This window comes from Pituophis catenifer, unplaced genomic scaffold (assembly GCF_029215685.1).
Source record: "Pituophis catenifer annectens isolate HBS135680 unplaced genomic scaffold, rPitCat1.0.hap2 SCAF_1, whole genome shotgun sequence".
In the NCBI taxonomy this organism is placed as follows: Eukaryota; Metazoa; Chordata; class Lepidosauria; order Squamata; family Colubridae; genus Pituophis; species Pituophis catenifer.
In genome coordinates, this window is record NW_027256881.1 from 316897407 (window position 1) to 316920932 (window position 23526).

Consider the following 23526-nt stretch of genomic DNA (forward strand, 5'->3'; position numbering starts at 1 on the left):
TTATTTATTTATTTATTTATTTTTGAATTTCTATACCGCCCTTCTCCCAAAGGACTCAGGGTGTGTACAGCCAAAAATAAAACCATGACAATATAAAAATTAAAAACAATTTAAAACAATTTAATAAATTGGCCAAAAAACTCTAATAAAACAACCCATTAAAATAGTAAAATGTTATTATTATTTAGGCCAGCCCTGCTTGTTGGAATAATAATGTTTTTAGGGCGCGACGAAAGATACGAAGGTCAGGAATCCTACGAATCTCCGGGGACAGCTCATTCCAGAGGGTAGGGGCCCCCACAGAGAATGCTCTCCCCCTGGGAGTTTATAACGTGCTAATGTTCAACTGAGGTAATTTGAGTGTGACTTTCAATTCAAGTAAAGATGGGACTATCAGCCAGAGTATGTTGTGGTGAAAATACACAATACAAACAACTGCAATATTAGGGGATCCTTTATATTATCTAGGCAGCGTGATGGCTCAGGGGTTAAGACGCTGGGCTGGATAAACTGACAGCCTGGGTTTGAGCCCTTTGCGCCTGTTGACCGGATGAGCTCCCATCTTCGCCTACTTTCTGTCCACCTAGCAGTTTGAAAGCATGCAAATGTGAATAGATTAATAGATACCACTTTGGTAGGGAGGAAAACGGCATTCTGTGATGTCATGCTTGCCACATGACCATGGAAGCATCTTCGGACAGTACTGACTCAATGACCCTTGAAACAGAGATCCCCCTACAGTCGGTTATGACTAGTGGAGTAAAATCTGAAGGAACTTCTTTCCTTTTCCTTATTAAGTCTAATCCCTTGCTCAATAAATGCAGTGACAGTTTTGTTTCTAAAGGCAGTCTACAAATATTTTAAAAATGATAAATATAGCATCTCAATCCTCTTTTGACTAAATTATTGATCCCACTGCAAAATTGATTTCATATCAAGCACATGAATACAGCATACTGTATACACTGGGTGCACACATAATAAGATGCTTTTTCTAACAATCTATTAAAATCTATCACTTTAACCTTTGGATCCCAGTTTCCCTCTGGAAAATAAAGAACAAGCTTCAATAACCCTCTTCAAGCACTAATTTCAACTTCAATAGGAAGAAACAAAGGAGGTAGTGGTTCTCACTTATATTATAATGCTACTCAGGGGTGAAATGCTCCCAGTTCGGACTGGATTGCCCAATCCGGTAGCGATCATGGTGGGTGGTTCGTAGAACAGGTAGCGATGACAGTGCGAGGCTCCGCCCACCTGCCTGGTTGTCATTACTTCCTGGTTTTAACCAGGAAGTAATGTTTTGTACCCTCTGCGCATATGCAGGTTTTGCTTTTTTGCTTTTAAAAGTAAAAAAAAAAGCTCTGATGATCACAGCTGAGCTGCGCGATTGTCAGAGCCTTTTTATTTACTTCTAAAAGTATTTTTTTACAACCTATTCGCCCAAATAGGTTGTAAAAAAATGCTTTTTAAAGTAAAAAAGAAGATTGCGCACCACAGCTGATTCCCCTCCCCGCACGCTGTTCTACTTATCCCAAGCCTCCTTTTGGCGTGCACTGCGCGCACGCACCTTGCATTTGGTGCATGGTATGCACTGCGCATGCACAGCCAGCGAACTGGTAGTAAACCAGTTCAGATTTCATCACTGATGCTACTCATGCAGCATCAAGCAGATGAGCTCTGTTGTTACAACTATGTATTTTTCAATGAGTAGGGCATTTTATCATTGGCCACTGACAGTTACACATGGTAATTTTTTCTGTGTTTTAATCCTTGTCAGCTGCCCAGTCACTTATATGAGAAGGATGTCTATATATATATGAATTAATTCACCATCATTTTAGCCATTGCCTATCCACTGCAGGATGAAAGCCTCTTTCCAACCTAAGTAAATATAAATCAGAATTCTAGAGAAGAAAGGCCTTTCCCATATCTTAATTAAGTGACTGATTTTTCTAAACAGGTACCTGTAATTGCTTTCTTCTCTCCTTTCTCCAGCTTGGTTTGGGACAATTCAATATTTCCATCATGTTCCATTGGCTGTTCTGCTCTTTTCATTGCTGTGCCTTTAAAGCTCATCTGAAGTTGGCTGGTATATTTCTCATGCTGAAAAGGAAAGGCAAGAAATTTGGTGTGCATACTCCGAAATGAGCAGGAACTCACAAAGAAAGGTTATTTTGTACGGTAGATGGTGAAAAGGATTTTATACCAGGAAAATAACTGTGAAATATTGCATTATCTATTTTTCCAGAGTTTTGGTTCTAATCCTAATCTCTGTATCACACAATTTGTGTTTTTAGAAAAGTTTCAAGTTTTGAATTAGGAGGCTTCAGCAATTTATCTTTTTGGCCACTGAACAGCAATTTCTGAAATGATACAAAAGCAGAAGGAACAAGAAACACAAGTGGCTCCTGTTCTTCCAGACATGTCTAATTTTAAGCAGAATACTTCCATCCTCTCCCCACCACACCTGATTCAGGAAGACAAAGCGTTCATATTTTTTAGGATTACCTTGCTCACTGCTTTCAGCAGAAAAATCAGATGTATGGATTAAAACTGACAACTCTTTTAAGTATTACTCAATTATTTTTTTTTAATGTTTATTGATTTGTATTCCACATTTATTATTAACAAATAACTCAAGGCAGCAAACGTATCTAACCCACCTTCCTCTTCCTATTTTCCCCACAACAACAACAATCCTGTGAGGTGGGCTGGGCTGAGGGAAAGTGACTGGCCCAAAGCCATCCAGCTGGCTTTCATGGCTAAAGTTGGGCTTGGACTCATGATCTGCTCCTTTCCAGCCTAGTGCCTTAAGCACTAGACCAAACTGGCCCAAATAAGAACAAGCTATAAATATACAAGGATGAAACTAAATTATAAAGTATTTTTGCTGCCAAACATGGAACAGGAGGCCAAACCTTTAGGCAACTTCTTCCTTGCACGTAACATTAAATCTTAATGTAGAGTTACATGCAAATCTACCCCAGGCAAATCCTGGCATACAGGAAAAGCTTGACTCTGTTGCAGTGGAGATACAAACAAACAAGAGGCAAGGTACACAGATGAGTTCATTTCAGTAGCTTGGCAGCTGAATTCATTTAATTTATTATATTTTCAGAGACAAAATCAACAGGTAAACTTTAGGAATCTTTGGTTGTTTGGGTGAAAGTGTATGCAAATTTAGAGAAAGGTAAAGAACATTGTGTTGATATAATCTGCTGCTGAAAGTTAAGTCAACTATGTCCATTTTAAATGGCTGTTCTTTGCCAAAATACTGCCCCATTAGCTTCTCACTGAAATTTGGGTAAGGTTATCAATCAGTACTGCTATAAAGCCCATGATTCATGTTTTCTGACCAGCAATGGCATGAATGTAATGAAAGATGGCATCTTTCCCGCAACGCATATTTTCTCAAGAGTTGGGCAATCAAAACACAGTTTATAGCCCTACTTTGTGCAAGCCAAGATTTTTCAATGTTTTTAATTGATTTGTTTTAATAAATCAAATCTCTAGAACTCATGGCTACCAGTAAAAACCTGATAATGTGAAGGAATCCTGTCCTAAGGGCTAGGTGGAAGCGTAAAATTATAACTCTGGTCTTGGCAAAACACAGAATTGCCTTGGGGGAGATTAGCCGTGATCTAAGATTATTTCAGCATCTCGTGTTGGTAATTTCTCATGGGAAAGCTTTGTGCAAATATATGATAGAGGTAGTACAAATCTGCATCTCAGGTTTAGCAGAACTTTCACATCAAAGAAGCTTAAGCAAGAAAATATCTAAACTGACTGTGCCTGGTTTCATGCTGGGTTTTCTGAGGACGAGCACATGAAAAGTTCATTCCAATTATTATACATATGAACTCGGATTTCAGTGATTTTCAAATCATTCATTTTTGTAATTTTCCTGAATATAATGTGTTTTGGGAAAGATTTCTTGAACTTTCTGCTTTGAAAGATTTGGAAAAGTAGAGTTTTTAGCAGCTAATGCGTCTAATAAATTATATACGTTTAGAAAGTCAGAATTGGGCATCTGAACAAACAAAAATAATAAGTACAAAGCAATTTACCAAATTGACTACTTGGCTACCTAGACCTGTATTACAGGTTTTCTAAAAGTGACAAGCCACTTTCTATTACGTTCTCTAGTTTGATCCTGATTTAAAAGAAAGTTCTTTAGGACTGAGCTTAACATTTTTATGTATAAAATCTATACTGAGCTTTCACTATATGAATGATTTAGGACTACAGCCCTTCTGTGAATTCTGGTCCTTCCTTCCTGTCTTGCTTTCCCTTTTTTAAAAAAAATCTATGTAAAAGATGGCAAAAATAAAATAGTGTAGTAGCACTGATGCAGGTCAGTTAAATTCCCAGCAGAATTCACTACTAAAACCATGGCTTAAGTATTTTATTTTTCTTCACTTTGCCACTTAAAAGAGAACATAAATACTTACTTTTAGCACTTCTTCTGGAACCTTGTGCTGGATGTGTTCTAGGACATACATGTTTGCATGTAGAAAAAGTATTAAGGAAAAATGCAGCTTCAGGAGAACATATGTTAACAGTAACTTTCAAGCAATCTATCATTCACACAAACAAATCCCATCTCTTTTGGGATTATTTTAAACAGAGGTAGGCAACATTTCACCACATGAAGCCTTCCAAACATTTCAGGGCTACAATGTTGGGGGAAGGTAAACTCAAAAAAGGTGGAAAAACCAGGACTGATAAAGCAATTATTAAAGGGTTAACATATGGTGCATGCAGTAATACTGATTCATTGATCAGCATTTGAGAAGCCAAAACAGATACATCTTGATATTTTTTTTCTATTGAACGATTTATAACTGGGCATCATAAAAGAGAATTTAGCTATCTGGCATTATTGCAACTCTACAGAGGAATTATTGAGTCTGTCATCTGCACCTCTATAACTGTCTGGTTTGGTTCTGCAACCCAACAAGACAGACACAGACTTCAGAGCATAATTAGAACTGCAGAAAAAACAATTGCTACCAACCTGTCTTCCGTTGACGACCTGTATACTGCACGAGTCAAAAAGAGGGCTGTGAAAATATTTACAGACCCCTCACATCCTGGACATAAACTGTTTCAACTCCTACCCTCAAAACGATGCTATAGAGCACTGCACACCAGAAAAACTAGACACAAGAAGTTTTTTCCCGAACGCCATCACTCTGCTAAACAAATAATTCCCTCAACACTGTCAAACTATTTACTAAGTCTGCACTACTATTAATCTTCTCATCGTTCCCACCACTCATCTCCTTCCACTTATGACTGTATGACCGTAACTTTGCTTTGATCCTTACGATTTATATTGATATTGTTTCCTGATTGCTTATTTGTACTCTATGACATGTTGTACCTTATGATTCTTGATGAACGTATCTTTTCTTTCATGTACACTGAGAGCATATGCACCAAGACAAGTTCCTTGTGTGTCCAATCACAGTTGACCAATAAAAAATTCTATTCTGTTCTGTTCTATTCTATTCTATTCTTAAAATTTTTATTATAACACAATATGACAAACACAAAACATACACACACACACACACACACACACACACACACACACACACTTTTTACAGCTATTTCATGGTTTCTATTCTATTCTATCTTGTAAGAAGCCTCTATTTAAGGTCATTTTTGTTGTTTCTTATAAGCACTTTTCTTTGTTTAGAATGAAAATATTAATTCTAATAATAATAGAGGAACAATCATGACTTTTCTAAAGATTGACTGAATCTAAAATCTTCTCTGTAGGGAAGCCCAAGCTATGAGATGCTCCAACAGGAATCAACACCACATGAAATGGATGATATCACTCCTTTCCTTGTTTCCCCTACTTTTTCTTACAACTATTCATCATACTACATTACATACTAACTGACAGAAGGAACTCAGGAATCCCTCAATGACTGCATCAATTTGGGCATATATTTGCAATATGGTTCATTAATGGGCTCTTATGGAGAATTGTTCATTATGAAGGGGTCATTTTTAACAATAGCGATTAGCAAAAAGGGACAACTTACACATCCCAGAAAGGTTGCCAACATACTAGTGTATGTCCCACTGACTATCAGAAATAAATAGTATAATAGAACAGCAGGAAGTAACACACCTATCTAATTCCAACGATGACTGATAAGGTGGCACATCGCGAGCTGCACTGGCTCCCAGTGGTCTTCCGGGTGCGATTCAAGGTGTTGGTTACCACCTTTAAAGCGCTCCATGGCATAGGACCCGGGTACCTTCGAGACCGACTTCTGCCACCAATAGCCTCCCACCGACCAGTCCGCTCCCACAGAGAGGGTCTCCTCCGGGTGCCATCAGCCAAGTTATGTCGGCTGGCGACACCCAGGGGGAGGGCCTTCTCTGTGGGAGCCCCATCCCTGTGGAATGAACTGCCCCCCGAAATACGAAAGATTTCCGACCTCCGGGTGTTTCGCTGCGCTCTGAAGACCCTGTTGTTCCGCCAGGCAGGGCTATTAACATAACGTTTTAAATTGGGGTATTTTAAATTTCTGGGATTTTAATTGGAGCCTAATTATTTAATGATTTTAAATTTTAAATTGTTGTCGTGTTTTTGTGTTTTTAAATAGGCTGTACACCGCCCTGAGTCCTTCGGGAGAAGGGCGGTATAGAAATAAAATTATTATTATTATTATTATTATCAACAGGAAAACTCCAGCTGCAATATGCAGTCCCTGACCAACACCATCATCATCACATGGCAATTCCCAAACTTTTATTAATTGGGCCATAAATATTTTTTGTCTAAATTAAAACTGAATCCCCTCTTCACCATTCCACTCAAAGAATATCCATTTCTCTAGGCTGCTGTATTTATTTATTTATTTATTTATTTGTTTAAATTTCTATACCGCCCTTCTCCAAATAGGACTCAGGGCGGTGCACAGCCTAAGTAAAAACAAAGCATACAAAATTTAAAAAACAGTATTAAAATAATTAGATATTCTGGCCGTGAATTAAAACAACCCAATTTAAAACCAATTTAAAATTTAGCTCAAGCCAGCCCAGCTGTAAAGCAACAGTTTCTTGGGAAAAGAGATGCCGATTAAAATTAAATTAAAACTGCCCTGAGTCAATCAGATATTGAGATGGGCAATGTATAAATTTGATTAATAAATACAATGGCTTTTAGAAATTTGATCTTTGCCTTGACTTAGTTCACAGATGGAATTATTCCTGCTAAACAATGGAGATGTTTCTGAGATTTCTTGTGCCTATCACAGGCATTTGTCATTCCTTTCACAGGTTAAATCAGGTGCAGCTTTATTCTTTCCTTCATTGCTCACGATTTCCCAGCAGAAAAGAAATATTAATGCACCGAGGTGCCTGCCTGTTCTAACAAGCAGGGAGAGTGTTGGATGCTGCCCAAAATAGTGGCTTAATTCTTCAAGAGTGTCATCTTGTCTTTGCTGCACAGCTGGGGAGCCAATGCTGCTAAGTTCTGTGTCTGCACTGCACAGAGCGCATCTCCTTATTCAATCTCTGCTCGATGACAGATCCTGGCAAGAGCTCCGTCTTCTGCTCTGCAGCGTTCAAAAACCAAAGTGTTTCTTTCTAGGATGGCGGACCTTCCCTATAAAAATCAGTCTTTGGTTAATGAGGTTCTATCTCCACAGAGGCACTGCAGCATCTGAAGGAAAGGAGGCAGATGCTTGCAGTGGCACTACCAAGGGCAAATTCCAGTTTGTCCAAAGAAAGAATGGACAAATATTCTAATATACATTGCAACAGCTCTTAGTTAAAAAGAAAATCTAAGTAGCAAAAAGCTCAGAATTCAACAATTCTTGGGCATTTTCTGGAAGCTCTCACAGAAACATCATAGACTGTGATTGTCTGTGGAGATTCTCAGTCATCCAGGTCATGGTTGTCCTAAAAGTGCTTTTTTCAAGAGGCAACTGGATTTTTTTATTTTTCTTTGAAGATGTTTCACTTCTCATCCAAGAAGCTTCTTCAGCTCTGACTTCCCCCCCATCCAGTCAGAGCTGAAGAAGCTTCTTGGATGAGAAGCGAAACATCTTCAAAGAAAAACCAGAAAGTCCAGTTGCCTCTGGAAAAAAGCACCTTTGGGACATAGACTGTGATGTTTCTCTGTGCCATATATGTGTGTATATGTGTGTATATGCATAATGGTTCTCTTTTGAGATCTGAATGCAACGAAGTTTCATTTTAATGTAGGCTGATTAGTGTACATTTCAAGTGACAAATATTCTGTTCTGTTCTGTTCTGTTCTGTTCTGTTCTTCTATTCAAAAGCTTGAGGGAATGCATTTGGAGACCTGGAAATCTCATTCAAGCAACTGACAAAACCAGGTTCAGTTAACTGACTTAACTGAAACTGTTATTCAAATAAAGCTGCTCCTTATGAAATCTTGAAGCTTGACTATTCAACTTACCTCTATCAATGGAACTTGAATTAACTGCCATAGTTATGTTCAAGCAAAGGAATGCCACTATTGCATCTCCAATATGCTTCTATCTGACATGATCATCCTCTTCCAGCAAACTTTGATCAGAATGCACATGGAGTGGTGGGAAAGGAAGCGATCGCTACTTAGCCAGCAGCATCGCGCAAATCAAACTGCTAATCAAGGGACAACAGATGCCACAACTTGCTTGTCCTCCAACAAAAATAGCAAACTGCCACAAGCAATACCTCATTTGAATCCATTTGCAATCTTGAAAACCTGGTATGAATTGCACACTAGCCAAGCTTTTTATTCCTAACCAGAAACACTCAACATGTGGGACATCCCCACAGGAAAAAAAAAAAGTAATTGTAATGAAAAATGACAACAGTAAGATTTGCACAGGCTCTTGTCACAGTTCCAGAACACAGTTGGGCTGCATTTTCCCAAAAGGGTGGGGAACAGGAGGAAATTAAGAATGCCAGAAAAAGCAAGACAAGATTGTTAATGTTACTTTAAAGAAAGCAGTAACAAAACAAGGACAAGCCATATTTTGGCACCGTAGGAGAAATCTGCTTGTTGGCTACAGTGGACAGATGTGTGCATGGGAACTCTGCTGATTCAGGGAATGTAAAAATGGAGTAATCTATAAAGAGCCAAGGGAAAAGGGAACTTGGTAGGGGAGTGGTTTTCTCTTTTTTGTTTCTTTATGCTGATAGTTCAGTAGAAAAGGGAGGAATAAATTGAGCTGAATTGTGGAAGCATATCACTTTGTTTTTAATGATTCTATTTCAGCAAAACTCTCCTGTTTTCTCTCCTCCCTTCTTTATCTAGAACACATGCACACACAAGCACATACACACACATATAATTTCAGACAGTCCTATGTCTGCTGCCAAGAGCTGCCAAAATGTCAACCGTGCCTTAATCTAGTCTTGGGGGCAAAAGGGTTCCTTGCCAAGAAAAGAATATACGACAGTGGTGCCTGGGCTTGCACCCTAAAACACAATGCTAAACTCAACGAAGCAAGAGGAGAAAAACTCAGAATTGAAAAATGGTGTAGATCACAGGCATAATTCTGGAAGTTGTTGATTAGTGGGGAAGAGGAATTTAAGCCCTGACCTGAGTTTTGCATCCAGGTTGCTCATTGAGAGAAGACTGATGGGAAAGCTGTGATGAGAATGAAATTGCAAGTGTCAAGCTACTTAACCTGGGATCAAGCTGTTCTGTGACCGAGTAAGCCATATTCTGTACACCCCAAATCTCTTCTCAATACCAACATAAAAAGAGATGGATTAGTCTCCTACACTCCGAAGTATCTTAAACCTGGAAGCAAAGAAATATAAAGAAGGATACAGGACGAATTTTATTTCAGAAAATGGTGTGGGAAAGTAATAAATTTGCATAACATAACCAAGAGTAATCACATAAAAATATTTTCAAATACTCTTCAAATGCCAGCAGTGGAGTAAATTGGCCCACTTATTGTTGTCCACACCAACTTGCATCTTAAGAGTAGCAGCAATTAGCAATATATTCCTCTGCTTATAAACTTATAAACTGTGATCTCCCAGTAACTCTCAGGTGGGAAAATGTATGTATTATATTTTGAAGACACATTTCGGAAATAAACCAAAAAGTAGAAGGGTAAAGATCTCAACCTCATAAAGCTCGCACTTACAAACACTCTGCATTTTTTATCCACGTGAGACTATTTGTTCCATCAGAACCAGCATTGACTAGATTGATTTATTACCAAGATACAGTTTGCAAATCTTTCCAAAAAGAGTTAAGTGTGGACATATCTTCATTTCATAACTAATGGCAAGTAAAATGTTATAGATTGCAATTCTTATCTAGAAGATATAAATATACATACAAAAACAGAATATTGTTACTGCCAAGAGAAGATCCATCAAAATCTTTCAACAGGAAAATTCTTACACTAAAGCTAATAAGAAGCAGCTGTTTCATCAAGCTCAAAATTGAACCCATTTTCAGTTTTGCCAAGCCCCCTCCTCCATGTAAGAGACCAAAGATCTTCAACTTCTTTGTTGAAGGCTCAGTGAAACAAATATTATTAATAAGCTGCTTTTTTTGTTAAGAGTTCGATTTACATAATACAGGTGGATCTCATTAAAAACCACTTGTTCAGCGACCATTCAAATAAGTAGTACTTACGAATGGTCCTTGAAATTTCAGCCATTGAAGCACCCCTGCAGCCACATAATCATGATTTGCAATCTTCTCTACTGGCTTCCCACAAGCAAAGTCAATAGGGAAATTATCAGGAAGTCTGAAGCCATGGTCACCTGAGGTTTCTTGCTTAATAATCCTTGCAATCCTTGTTTAACTACGGCAACCTGGTACATGACATCACACATTACAATTGCATCACTTAGTGACATAAATGCTGATCCAATTACCATAGTTGTGAGGACTACCTATATGCTAACAGCAAACAAACCATAGATAACTTTGCATGAAGTATGAACGCTGCCATTGAATGGGACTATTCAAATCTGCCAAAGGGAAATCCAGGGTCCCATCCTCCCAACAATATTTTTTAGGCTGAGAAATAACCCAAGATCAAAACTACAGTTCATGGCTGAGTGGGATATAAGCCTGAATCTCCCCAGTTCTAATTTGATACCAGACTAACTCTCAGAATGACAGCAACAAAAGAGCATATATTTTCTTGAGTTCATGCTGGTGATGTTCCAAGTGGAATATAATTCATATAATCCAAATTTCAATTTTATAAAAAAAATAAGACAGTGTTTTTCTTAAAATAATAAATCCTGAACCTTGACGATATGTGCACTTGTGCTTCTATGACACATCCAAAAGGATATCATAGCCGAAACGAATCACGTCATTCAGTTTTAGTGTGATGTACTTCTGGTCAGGGATTCGTATGTCGTTCACAAAAGTCTATGGAAAAGAAACACAAAAAATATCATTCAAGTGACATGTGAGGAGGAGGAGGAAGTCAGTGTGGGTAAGTTTAGAGAGGAAGCTGTCTTTAGCTTTACAAAATATCTGTCTATCCTTTGCCGATCAACTGGTACCTCTTTCCTTCCCACATACAATTCATTTGGTTCTTGGTCGATCGGCCCCTTTCTCCTGTTACTGAAAACAGCTTCAGCAAAAGACACTATCAACTGCATTTCAAAAAAAACAAAAAAACAAGCAATCGCTTTTTGTCAGCCACACAAACCATTTGACAGAGCAACTGAGGCAATACCACAAGTTTATTTTTCCAAACCATAAAAGCTCCCTTATTGCATTTTCTGGCTAAACAGCAAGCCTTCTAAAACTTCAAAGGAACCAACTTCACAAACTTAACCTATACTTTTAAAAGCATTTAAAAACATACAATGTCAGTAATCTTTATAACAGATACAAATTTATAACAGGCTGGTTAGGATTATCCACATAATGAAGACAGGAAAGAGGGCCCAGAAAGGAACAGTCACTTGTCTTAATCCATGGCTGAAAAGGAATTTGGACCAAGCATCTCTTCCTTAACCACTAGATAACAGAAATACTGAAAGTGCTTAAATTTATTCCAAAACAATTGCAAGAAGTAGATACTGCATGTCATGGTACATCTCAAAGCCAGAGAGACTTAAGTATGATAAATATAGAGTACTGTCTTCATGCAGAATTGCACTATACTAAAGATTTCTCTGTCAAGTCAGGGAACATGACACTCCAGGCTACATGTGTTTTTTGTGATTGACTCCCTCTCTGTCCACAATTGCTGAAAACTGATGACATGGTTTCTTTCCACTTTCAGACAGGAAACATATTAAAAACAAGTAGTGAACACTACTTTAAAAAGATTTAATGTTGTTCAGAAAATAAAAAGCTGCCCAGAGTCGCTTTGGTTTGTGAGATGGGTGGCATAAAAAGTTATAAATAAGTAAGTCCTACCTAACAGGATTTTTTAAAAAACAAAAAACAAAAATCTGACGAAGCCTTACCTTGAGTGCAACATAGCTATGACCACTCTGTATCACTTCCCATCTACTGTACCCCTCATCATACCTCCATCTTAACTTTAAACTTTATTACTGTCAAAGATAAACATATAGTCCTGAGCTCTAAAATACTGCCCATCTCAGTAGTGTTAAAACAGCATGTGTTCTAACGTTTTTCTAATGTTTTAATGTTTTTCTTTTTAATATTTTTTATGGGATTGTTCACATTGTTTTATTCTTGTTGTAAGCCGCCCAGAGTCCCTTGGGAGTTGGGCGACATAGAAATGCGACAAAATAAATAAATAAATAAATAAATAAATAAATAAATAAATAAATAAATAATAACAATTGAAACAGTTCACAATACTTTACTAAGAAATATACTTTATTTTTGGCACCAGGGTGCTGCACCCAAACATTTATCAATGATGTAAGATTCACTGAGAGGCATCCTCAGTGTTGCAAAATGTGTCAAGACAATCTGAGAGGACTGCAAGAGATGGGGGAAGCATTTGGAAAAACCATCCAGCTGAAGAATTTGCAATCTGTTCTATTGTATGTATACTGACTGCCAATGTGCATCAATGGCTTTATCCTTCTTTGATAGCTAGAACAAGAAATACTCTGCAATTTGATAAGCCAACTATAACAGATAACTGTTGCTCTTCAGTAAATGGGATTGCTTTGCAAAATGTTTTCAGATGCCAGATTCTAAGTGAGATCCAAACTTTTAAGTAAAAACTACCCTAGGGTCCAGGAAGACAAATGCAGAGAACATGATTTTTTTTTTTGGCTGATATTAGTTTAACGTGATTGGAAACAGAGGCGAGTCATGGCAAGAAAAACAGTTTTATTTGCACCAGAATACACAAAACTAGAAAATGTTGGACACGGTCAATGTTTTACAGATGGGCCTTGGGCAGCACCCAGGCCCAGGAAATTATCTGAAGCGAGGCCTTCAGAGGTGGTGCAGACTTAACTTCATTTTACCCTGTTTTAAAAGTGTGGGTGGGGAAGAGAAATGTCAAGCAAAAGGCTCTCTCCAAAGAACTCTTAACTATCTCACCATGATTGCAGTCAAGAGACATCAACTATCAACAAACACCTAGTGCAGATACAGTATTCCTCCTCTCCTTTGAACTAAAAGATGCAGCCACCAAACAGGCTCATACAATCTATTTCACCTGCCTTCCTCTGTCCCTGGGGAATTTTTTTGTCATTCCAAGCTGGGAGTTAGTCATGTCCACAATAGCATCTCTACTTTTTTCTATACTATATTTCACTAACCCTGATTATGTTCAATTTACTGTTCAAATAATGGGCTAGAACTGAGTCTCAGGGAAATCTTTTTCCTGCTCCTACTTTCAACTTGGGAGATATAAGAGTTGGGGCAATGCTCTGCTTCTTTGTAGATTTTTTTCTGTTCTTCCTTTGTAGAAACAGACTTCAAAAAGAAACTGGAACATTAAGACCAAGATGAAACTGCCTCTTTCTCACTAAACTTGGGTGGTTTTCAGAGCAAATAGATGCTCATTGCCTATCTCTAAGTCCATCTTTTTGTCAGAGCTGCACATTCTGTACCAACAATAGCAGCACTCTTGGAACATCTGGCCGTCACTTTCTTCCCCACACTGAAGACATATTGAAATTTATCCTGTTCCTCATGACTGTTCAATGCAATGGCATAGTATCCTCTTAAATAAAGGAAAGGATAAGGAACACAATATGTTTGGGATACAATTGAGACTTTCAAGGTTATACTAAACCATACGTACCACTGACCATGGTGCCTGAAGCTGCTGGCACTTGTAACTCAGGGGCCGAAAGTTCTCTCCCTTTTTCTCTCTTTATGATGGGAGACTGAAGAGATGGCAGCTACAAAGCTTCTAAGGAGCACCACCACTGCCAGCTGCAGATTCACCATCTGCTTTCAATATTCCCCTCTGTAAATATCTAAAGTACCCCTCCCCAACCCAATTCTGTCATAAACTAAAATCTCCCTGATCAGGAGATTATAGCCAATACTAATATGCAAAATAATCAGATCTAGCTCTAAATATGCAGTGCAGTAAGATAATGCAATGCTTCAGATTCAAAAGCAGAAACATATTTTTAAACTCATGTGAGACATGTAGAACTTATGGCAATTTTTAAAACCAATTATATATTTTCCTGGACTGTACTGCTGTTGCAGCTGCAGAGGGCAGGTATGCAATCCCAGCAAACAATACAGATATTTAGGAATTTCTGTCAATTTTGTGAGCTTCCATGGTTGACACAAGTTTTTCCCTTCAAATCCAATGCATTGTTTAGTCCTATAAGATGAGATATCTCTGGACGATAGATAGGAGGTGGATATTCTTTTCATGAATTCCTTATGGTCCCACTTCATCTTGACTTCTACTTTGGATGATGAATTCTTACTCTCTTAATGATCTCCTTGAAATAACAAATGCCTACACCTACAAACCAAGAGGATTAGAATAAATTTCTTTGGCACCAACAAGAAAACTATAAAAGTCAGGATAAGATTACTTTACTTTCTGAAGTGTAATTCTCAAGCAGGCACAAACATTGCACAGCAGTGCTATCTACTTCAGGTTATGCCAGGTGCACAAGAAAAATGTGATCTCCTGTAGCAGTATTCATCAATCTGAGAAGTTTGCAAATACGTTGGCTTTCAACAGTCATAATTTGCAATCTAAAAGAACTTTAGAACTAAAGTCAGCATATAGGGAAAATGTTAAGATAGGAAAGGCTGATTAAAATTCCTAAAAGCCACTGAGATAGCCAAGAATATCAATAAAGGCATGATCTCCAAATGAAAAGGGTAACAAGGATCTTGCTTTCCCAAATTAGATACTGGGGATATACTCAAGGCCTTTGCTCTTGTATGCCTAATAAGCCTGCAACAGTCTTGTCATGCACAAATATATTGAATCATAACTCTGGTCTAATTAGCATTTTACAATGATTCTTCCAGCTTGCAAATGTCAGAAATTAACCTAATTTTTTTCTATGCAAACAGCATGGTTTTGACTACTAAGTTGTGCTCTTCTCACAAAAGATGTCATTCATTCCTCAAATTGCTTGGATCTACTTGGGTCAACTAGAGGTACTACAATGGACTCTATGAGGACTTACCCCAAAGACTGGCCAGAAGCAAGAACTACCCTGCTAATCAGGACATGGAAATATGACCAGATTATACCTATGGTGAATGATCTGCACAGATCATTAATTGCTTAATAAGCTTGGTTCAAAATGTTAAAGCTCTAATTGGATATCTATCTTAGAAACCTATTTAACATCAGAAGCTGCTCTAAGAATATCTCATTTGCAGAAGCAGACAGAGAAAATGGTCTTTCCCTGCACTCATTGCTTCCAAACTATTGTGATTCTGGATTTATAACTGGTCTCACTTCATTCAGCTTCTTCTTCATTTGGAGGGTGGTGGTGCGAGAGGAGTTATTATTTTAATACAAATATACAAGTTGTTAAAATTCTCCTCATACAATTGACACTTCTTTATCTTGAAACATGACCTTTTCCCTTTTTATGTACAATGCACCAAACTAAGTGACTCATGCAGTCCATCAACTTGTTTCAATGGGAACAAGATTCCCCACAAGTAGCCTGAAGTTCTCAAATGCAGGTCCTAAGATTATCAAACGTATCAAGGAAATGCCTGCTGGACAAAGGCAAGGTCATTTAATCCAGGAAGTCATCACACAGTTGCTTCAGAAGCAAATGGGATCTGATCCAGGAGGCAGATCACCTTCAGATGATTAGTGCATTTCTTCAGCAGTACTTCATGCAAGGGAATCCTGGGAATCCTCAATGCCATGAGGTGGTGTCACCCTCAATGTCACCTCATTCTTGTTCTCAATGTTGAACAATGTAGTGAGAGTTTCAGAGATAAAAAACCTACAGGCCCTGACTCCCCTATTCCTTTCCATTGGCCTCAGATTATATTTTCCCATAATTTGGGGGCAAGGAAAAAATGTGTAGTGGATGCCCTTAAAAAGTGTTAATGTAATCCGAGAAAACAAGAAAACCTTTAAAACTTCTCCAAAGTGGAGGGGAGAAAAGGGTAGGAAAAAAACCTGAAAAGCTTGGTGCAACCGTACTTTCAGCTCTGAGGCTCTTGCTCACTCTAAAGTTTTTTACATTGGGCTTAATAGAGGCCTCCCCCATTATGGTGTTATTTTCATCTGTTCTGCATGTTATTCTTGGCTGCTAGCTGCCTCATGAAAAAAGGGAATAATTCCAACGATAATCCTCTTGTAGCTATCAACTAATGAACATGCAATAAAGGAGGCAGATAAATGATTATTGAAATATCTGAATAATGATTTTATGTTATTCGTTTTGTACAAAAATAAAGCTGTAAAAATTAACTCTTTTAAAAAATCAAGTTTTAGTGTTGCTCTTATTGCCACTCTGAAATTTATCCTAAACAGCAAACAATTTGAACAAGGACAAAGGTAATATTTAAATACATTTCATATGAGTCATTTGTTTCATACCCTACTCTAAATTCAATACTTGTATTTCAAGTACACAAATCCACAAAATATCTCTTCCCCAGCTCCAGATTCAATACTCCAGACTGAACAGCCACATTCTTTAACAAGGAGTAACAAACTCATGTAAGCAATTCTGTGTCAGCTTCCTATTAATAGTAGTATCTCCTATTGCTTATGTTATCTGAACAATGTGTGATTTTTCCTAAAACAGCACATTTCTCCTGGTAGACACCCTCATTTGGTCAAAACTCAGATTTTCTAGTTTTGTAATTTTTAGTAAAATCACTCTTATTCATTATTGGAAATCATCCAATACATCACTGATATTATTTACCTGCTATAACAAGCATTCCCAACCTGTTATCTTCCAGCTATGCTGTAATAAAACTCTCCAAATTCGCCTGGTTTGTACATAATGCTGAGCCACAATCAATGGACTTAAGAATCATGCTAAGTCACAAACAAGCTAGGTATAAAAATGTGAGTTTGACTCAAAAAAGGAGGAGGTGAATGCCAAGCTATTACAGGAAAAGACATCTGAGTCTTGAGAAATTAGAAAGTGTTAAAAAGAAATGCAAAAAATTTTGATTTGATTGTGTAAGCTGGTACATTAAAGGAGAGGGGGGCTTTCAGATTCTGTAAAAATACTCGAACTGCATTAAAGTGCATTTTAACACTTCTAATAATTCCTGTTTCCTGATCATGTCTACCTTGAAGGGTTAACACTGGGCGATGGCTTAACATTCTTAGGAACAAGCTGTAACATCTAACATTGGTTTAAAAAACAAGTAATTGCAGCTCAGCCAGTAGGCAAGGAATAAGGATGGCCAAAAAAAGAAACTTAGATTACTATCTTGTCTTAAATCAGAATAAGCCTTCCAGGTGAGTACAAATTTATATTAATCTACTGAAAGTACAGAAGATTGAGTTATTTGGATAGCATTGATAACAAACACACACACACACACACACATATGAATAAATGTTTATTAAATACTGAATGCTTTCACACAGCATACTAAGTAAAAATCAAGCAAGTCATACTATAATTTAGAACAGTCTATGAACAGCTAATCTGAACTTGTGGCAAAACTAACTAAGCATCAACTCAATAAAGGAGCGGCCACATAAATCCTGAGATTTCACAAGATTTATCAAAACATTTAAATATTTTCTTTTAGAGCTTATCCTATTAATTCCAATTCCAGGTGTTTCATTTCATTTCTGCAAACTGGAATTGAAAAGTCCACCTACAAAAATGAAACCTGGATATGCACCCTTTGGTACTCAGGGTTATCACTCACCCCATTTAAGCTTCCAAGATCCTTCACCCAGTGCTCATCTTTTTCCTTGTCGTAATTGATGACGGCATGCTGCTTATCCACACTGCGAGACTGGGAAGACCAACAACATTAAATTAGGAAGTTATAAGACAGAGATTGTTTTAATAGCTCCAATGATATATCAAGAGAGATATTAACACAAAAGGAAATGTACCTGTTTAACAGGCATAGTACCTAACAGATTAGGACAATATTACTCAGTAGTACCCCCTCCATAAAAGTAAAATATCTTACAATACTGCCCATCCTGGCATTTACTTAATCAGATCTTAACCTTGCTGATCATGTTTCCTTTGCTTGCCTAGGAGCTACCTACTACCATGTAAAATGATGTTAATTGTCTGGATCATTTCACAAATCTGGTATGGAAAGGGAGTTCCAAAGGCCATCACCCCCCCCCCCCTTCCTTCTTGTCCACAGAGAGCATTCAGCTATGTCAGTCTCCCTACCACCAACACACCACCTACTAAACAATACCATTCAGCCCAAACATACCTCAGTTGAATCTGCATATGGTTAAATTAAAATGGATATCTTGCATGTTGTGGGACTCAACATGACTCAGGGTACTTTTAAAGCCACACAGTAATGTGTTTCTATTTTCTTTGTGATTGGGGCATAATGTAAACAGTGTTACCGGTATGATTTCCTGGGCTATGAGAACTTCACAAGTGATGCTCTCTATAAGGCAGACCAATACAACATTATAAAGCAGATCCCATCTTTTTGGGAAAAAATCAGACTTCAGAATACATGTTTATGTATATTCCTCTTTTCTAAATTCTGAATGCATGAATTTATTGCTTCTAAATTGCAGAAAGCAAGCATTTATACCAGCTATTTCTTTACAACCAGTTCAAAGTTCTAGAAATACCTGAGACATTCCCTACTACAAATAGAAGGAGTACTGCACTGCACAGCAATAAAAAGAAAACTAAAGGGATGAAAGGAATTTTGTTAATGACATCTGAAGAGACTAGTTCGATCTTGTTTTCCCAAGAAAATGCGCAGGGAATCTTAAAAGTTTTATTCTTTTATTCATTGTGCAGACTTATGTAATCTTCAAGAACTCCCAGTTGCTTATAACAAGCTAAAACATCCACAGAAAATTACAAAGGAACATTAAAACTTTCCCAGTAAAAATGCATCAGCATAATAACATACTGAAGGCAAAAAGAGAAAACACCCCAATTATTTTTCCAAACTTCCTTCAGAAAAATACATTTTTAATCAATTTTTGGAGAGCTAAAGAGAAAAAGTTAGATTGTTTCCTAAAGGAGGCTATTTTAAAGAACACCTTCACTGAAAAATGTTTCTGAGCCCAAACCCCATAGAAACCAAAATGCAGGATTGCAAACAGGACCTCTCAGGACACGACTTGGGCAGATTGATTCTGAATGGAAAAAGGGGTCCTTCAGGTACCCAGCACCCTCCTATGGCTAAAATCAGAACACTGCACCACTAATATGTAGAGATCCAACCCTCAGATGCCACAGTCCTACCTATCCTGTTATTCAGCAAAGTGAAGTTACCGTAGTCCAACAGGATTTATCCTTTACCTCACAAGAAAAATGTTATGGGCCAATCCAGTTGCTTTTAGGGATAGAAGCTGAAAAACTGGTTTCAAATTTGTCAATGGAGCATTTTTGTACCATTAGTTTTGCTCCCTGCATTAGGAAAGGGGAGGGGAAACATTCATAGTATAAACCCAGCAAGAGAAACCAGCATCTTAGAAGCTGCTGAGATACAAATTACTCAAGGAGGACGTTCAGGAGAATAGCCAATGTCACTTCTCTCCAGGTGTTTTCAAGTTCTCTATTCAGCTACATTCAGTCTTTCCTAACCTCTGTTCCTAATCTTTAATTAGAATATCAGACGGGGAGAATTTTACTAGGAGGACAGCAGCAAGGCTTTCAATTACTATCACTTTTTTTGTTGCTTTATCACTAAAGTAGGGTGAGAAGTAATGCTTTGTCAGCTGGTTTAGCAGAAAAACAAAAGGCCGCAGAGGTTATTTTAATGTCTATAAGGAGCGTGCTCCATAGGGAAGTACATATATTTTTAAAGTATCAGTAACTTCGAAATAAGAGGTGTTACTCAATAGCTCTGTATTCATCTGCATATTGAATTCCATCACTTTCTAATTAGATTTATTCAGGAGAATGGTGTTCTTTTTAAAAGAAATTGATTACCTCATCAGTATTAGTGTGGGACATGGAGCATTTTTCTGAATTAGAGGCAAAGTTTGCTCTTCTCAAAACAAGGCAGTCACATATTACACGGATGCAAAGAAAAGAAACGGAAGATTGGAATGAGTCGCAGGACCTCTAAGAATCTGTGGAAAACCTAATTAATGCTGCCTTCCATCTACTCTCAAGGATGAGAAACTGATCTCTAAGAAATCGTAATGCTTCTAGAACTCCTCCAGCTGCCCATCATGATTTGGGCTACAGTACTTAGCAGGAAAATTTGCTTCATTCTCATTCCACCTCCAAAACAACGTAGGAAATGGGTAGGGGGAGCTGGCTGACGCAGCAAAAGTCATTGAAAGGTAGATTACTTAGAAATCTAGAAGATTTACAAGTTGCCTGTTAAAGTGCTACATAAGCACAACACAGAATAAAAGGAAAAGATGCAAAGTTGTTTTCTTAAAACGCTCAACATTAAGCTGATATAATTGTCCACTCTACCTCCTAAAGTATATGAGTATGTCCCATCACATATTTCTGCTACTTTAATTAACATAGGCCTAATGCTTTGCTACCCCATGCAAAAGAATTCAGATCAAAGTTCCATGTCATTCAGGGGAACAAATATTTATAATAGCAGCCCAATTATCCATTTGTGGAGTTGTTCTATTTCCTCCATAAACCTTTTCCTTCAGTGTTGGCTATTTAGTGCAAGTTGGAATGTCTGAAGCACAGATCAAGCATATGTCAACTCTACAAGTCCAGGAGCATTTCCAAATCTAAACACAGAATTCAGAGCAGACGTAGAAGTGAATTCCTGGCCAAAAACCACCCCCACAGCAACTGAGTTTTGTCCACAACTAGTTCAAACATAAAGCCTTAACAAAGTTCCCATTTTTCAGTATATAATAATTTCATCTTCCTTAATCATAATGAGTATGTTGAATATTTTCAAATTGTGAAATAAGTCAGAAAGCTTATAGAAAGATTAGGAGTAAATCACATTTAAAAGAAAACAGTTGTTAGTTGTTCTATAAGTAGATATATACCGGTAATTAAGTATTCTGTTCAGCCAAACTGTTTAGCTTACAATCTTTGTTTAAACCAGTCTTTCCCAATCTTGGCAACATTAGATGTATGGACTTCCAATTTCCAGAATTCCCCAGTCCATACAAGTTAATAGGATTGGGAAACACTGGTTTACACCAACTCAACTATTGCTCCATATTCTCAAAAGCTGTTAAGAAGAAATTGATGCCAAGCCTTAAGATCCGGCCCAAGGACAAACCCCAGCAAGCATCTAACTCACATAATCCCCAATTCATTTGGCACATCCTTAAAGACTACTTAAGAAGCATTATGTTTGTTATTGCAAGTAAAGAAACTACAATTATTAGACAAAATGCGAGTAAACCTTTTAAGATGAATTAAAATAAACTAATTTCAAACTATATATTGTAATTTATATCTCACTTTTCCTCCCATAGAAATATAGTTAAGATTGTTTCAATTGTTTTGATTTACCATGACAATAAACCATGGCTTGTTTTAAGCACTGTTTGTTGAAAGGCTAAAATGCTGGATTCACTATTACACTATTCAATAAACCATGTTTTACGAGCCACATTAGTGAGTTCACATATTGGTATAAGTCATAAAACTAATCACATTATGGCTTAGGCACTATATTTAAAGCAGTATAATATGTTATCTGAACCAAATTCTGGTTCATCTAAGGTGAATATTTTCAAGGTTTTTTTTCAACTTTACCAAAAAAAAAAAGGAGGGAAATATCACCTCCCAAAGCTTTATGTGCTTGTGTTGATCATGAGAAACTATGGTTCAGACAATAGCTGGAGCTGGGGAATTCTGGGAGTGGAAGCCCACAGCTGTAATGGGGGGGGATGGGGTCCATCATATCTTTGAACGATTGCTAAGCAGTCTGTCATAATTTGAAGCCTGCCTGTATAACAAAGATGCCTATGGCTTGACTTCAATCATCCCTTCCTGCTTCAAAACTGAATATGAATAATGGTAAGTATTATGGTTAGCTGAAATCCTGCTCTCATGATGAGAATTAAAACTCTGCCACTTTATGTAGAGAATGCATTTACCTGGAGCATGAGTTCACAGTCTTCCCTGCCAACAAATATCATCTCCCGAGGAAGCCGATGGCGAATACCTGTCCCACTCACCAGGAACCATGATGTCGTGCTCATTTTGCTGTTTGGCATTTTAACTTTTCACCATCCTATCTGAGCAAAAGAGAAAATCTGGTTAGGTTTGTAATAATAATCTTTCTAGAAGTCCAATTACTTCTGATTAAAAATCCATCATGTTTATATTACAGAAGATAGACACTATACAGTATGTGTCTATGTCCCATTACAATAACAATCAATGGTTGATATGAATGAAAGCTCAACAGAAGCCAAGCCGGGGAAAAAATTACCAATAGAGAAATTAATTTCTCAAACACATTAAAGAGAGACAAGACAGTTTGTCTGTTGATTATTCTGATGTCCTAATAGAATATAATTTTCAGTCCAATACAAAACAGTCAAGTACGTCAGCAGAGCAATGAATGAGGCTTTAAGAGAGAAGAGAAAGTAGTGCATCTCGTACAAGATTCAGAGACAGAACATAAAGAAGATATATACTAAGGTATAAATTTAATTTTGAGGGGTCTTTGGTGCTGATGTTACCTACTTTGGGTAATGAAACATCTGCAAAAAAACAATCATGCTCAGAGAGCACCAAAGACCCTTTATTTCAACCCTGAGCTACAAATATTCTCCTTTAATGGTACATTTATATTTTGTTAGCAAATTAAATTGTCTGGCATTTAGACAAACTGTAGGTTACACAACATGCTAAAGTACAAAACAACAAAACATATCTAGTATGCTGTGCAAATGTAACTGACATGGTTTAGCACAGTGTATAAATTCAGCCTTGTAGTCAAGAGTGGTCCTTCAAAAAAAATTGTGACTACTTAATCCCCATTTAAAC

The 23526-nt window shown here is 37.5% G+C and overlaps 1 protein-coding gene across 1 annotated transcript in view; it reads right to left on the reverse strand.

Annotated features, from left to right (window-relative positions):
* The window catches only part of CEP170B (centrosomal protein 170B), a 61333-nt gene extending 38585 nt beyond the window's left edge, over positions 1-22748 (reverse strand). Inside the window, exons 1-5 of the mRNA XM_070931585.1 lie at positions 22629-22748; positions 18287-18376; positions 11323-11401; positions 4455-4513; positions 1968-2106 (exon numbers count right to left, since the gene is read on the reverse strand). Coding sequence (XP_070787686.1) covers positions 1968-2106; positions 4455-4513; positions 11323-11401; positions 18287-18376; positions 22629-22748 — 487 coding nt within the window. The remainder of the gene's footprint in view (positions 1-1967; positions 2107-4454; positions 4514-11322; positions 11402-18286; positions 18377-22628) is intronic.
* Between the last annotated feature and the right edge of the window lie 778 nt (positions 22749-23526).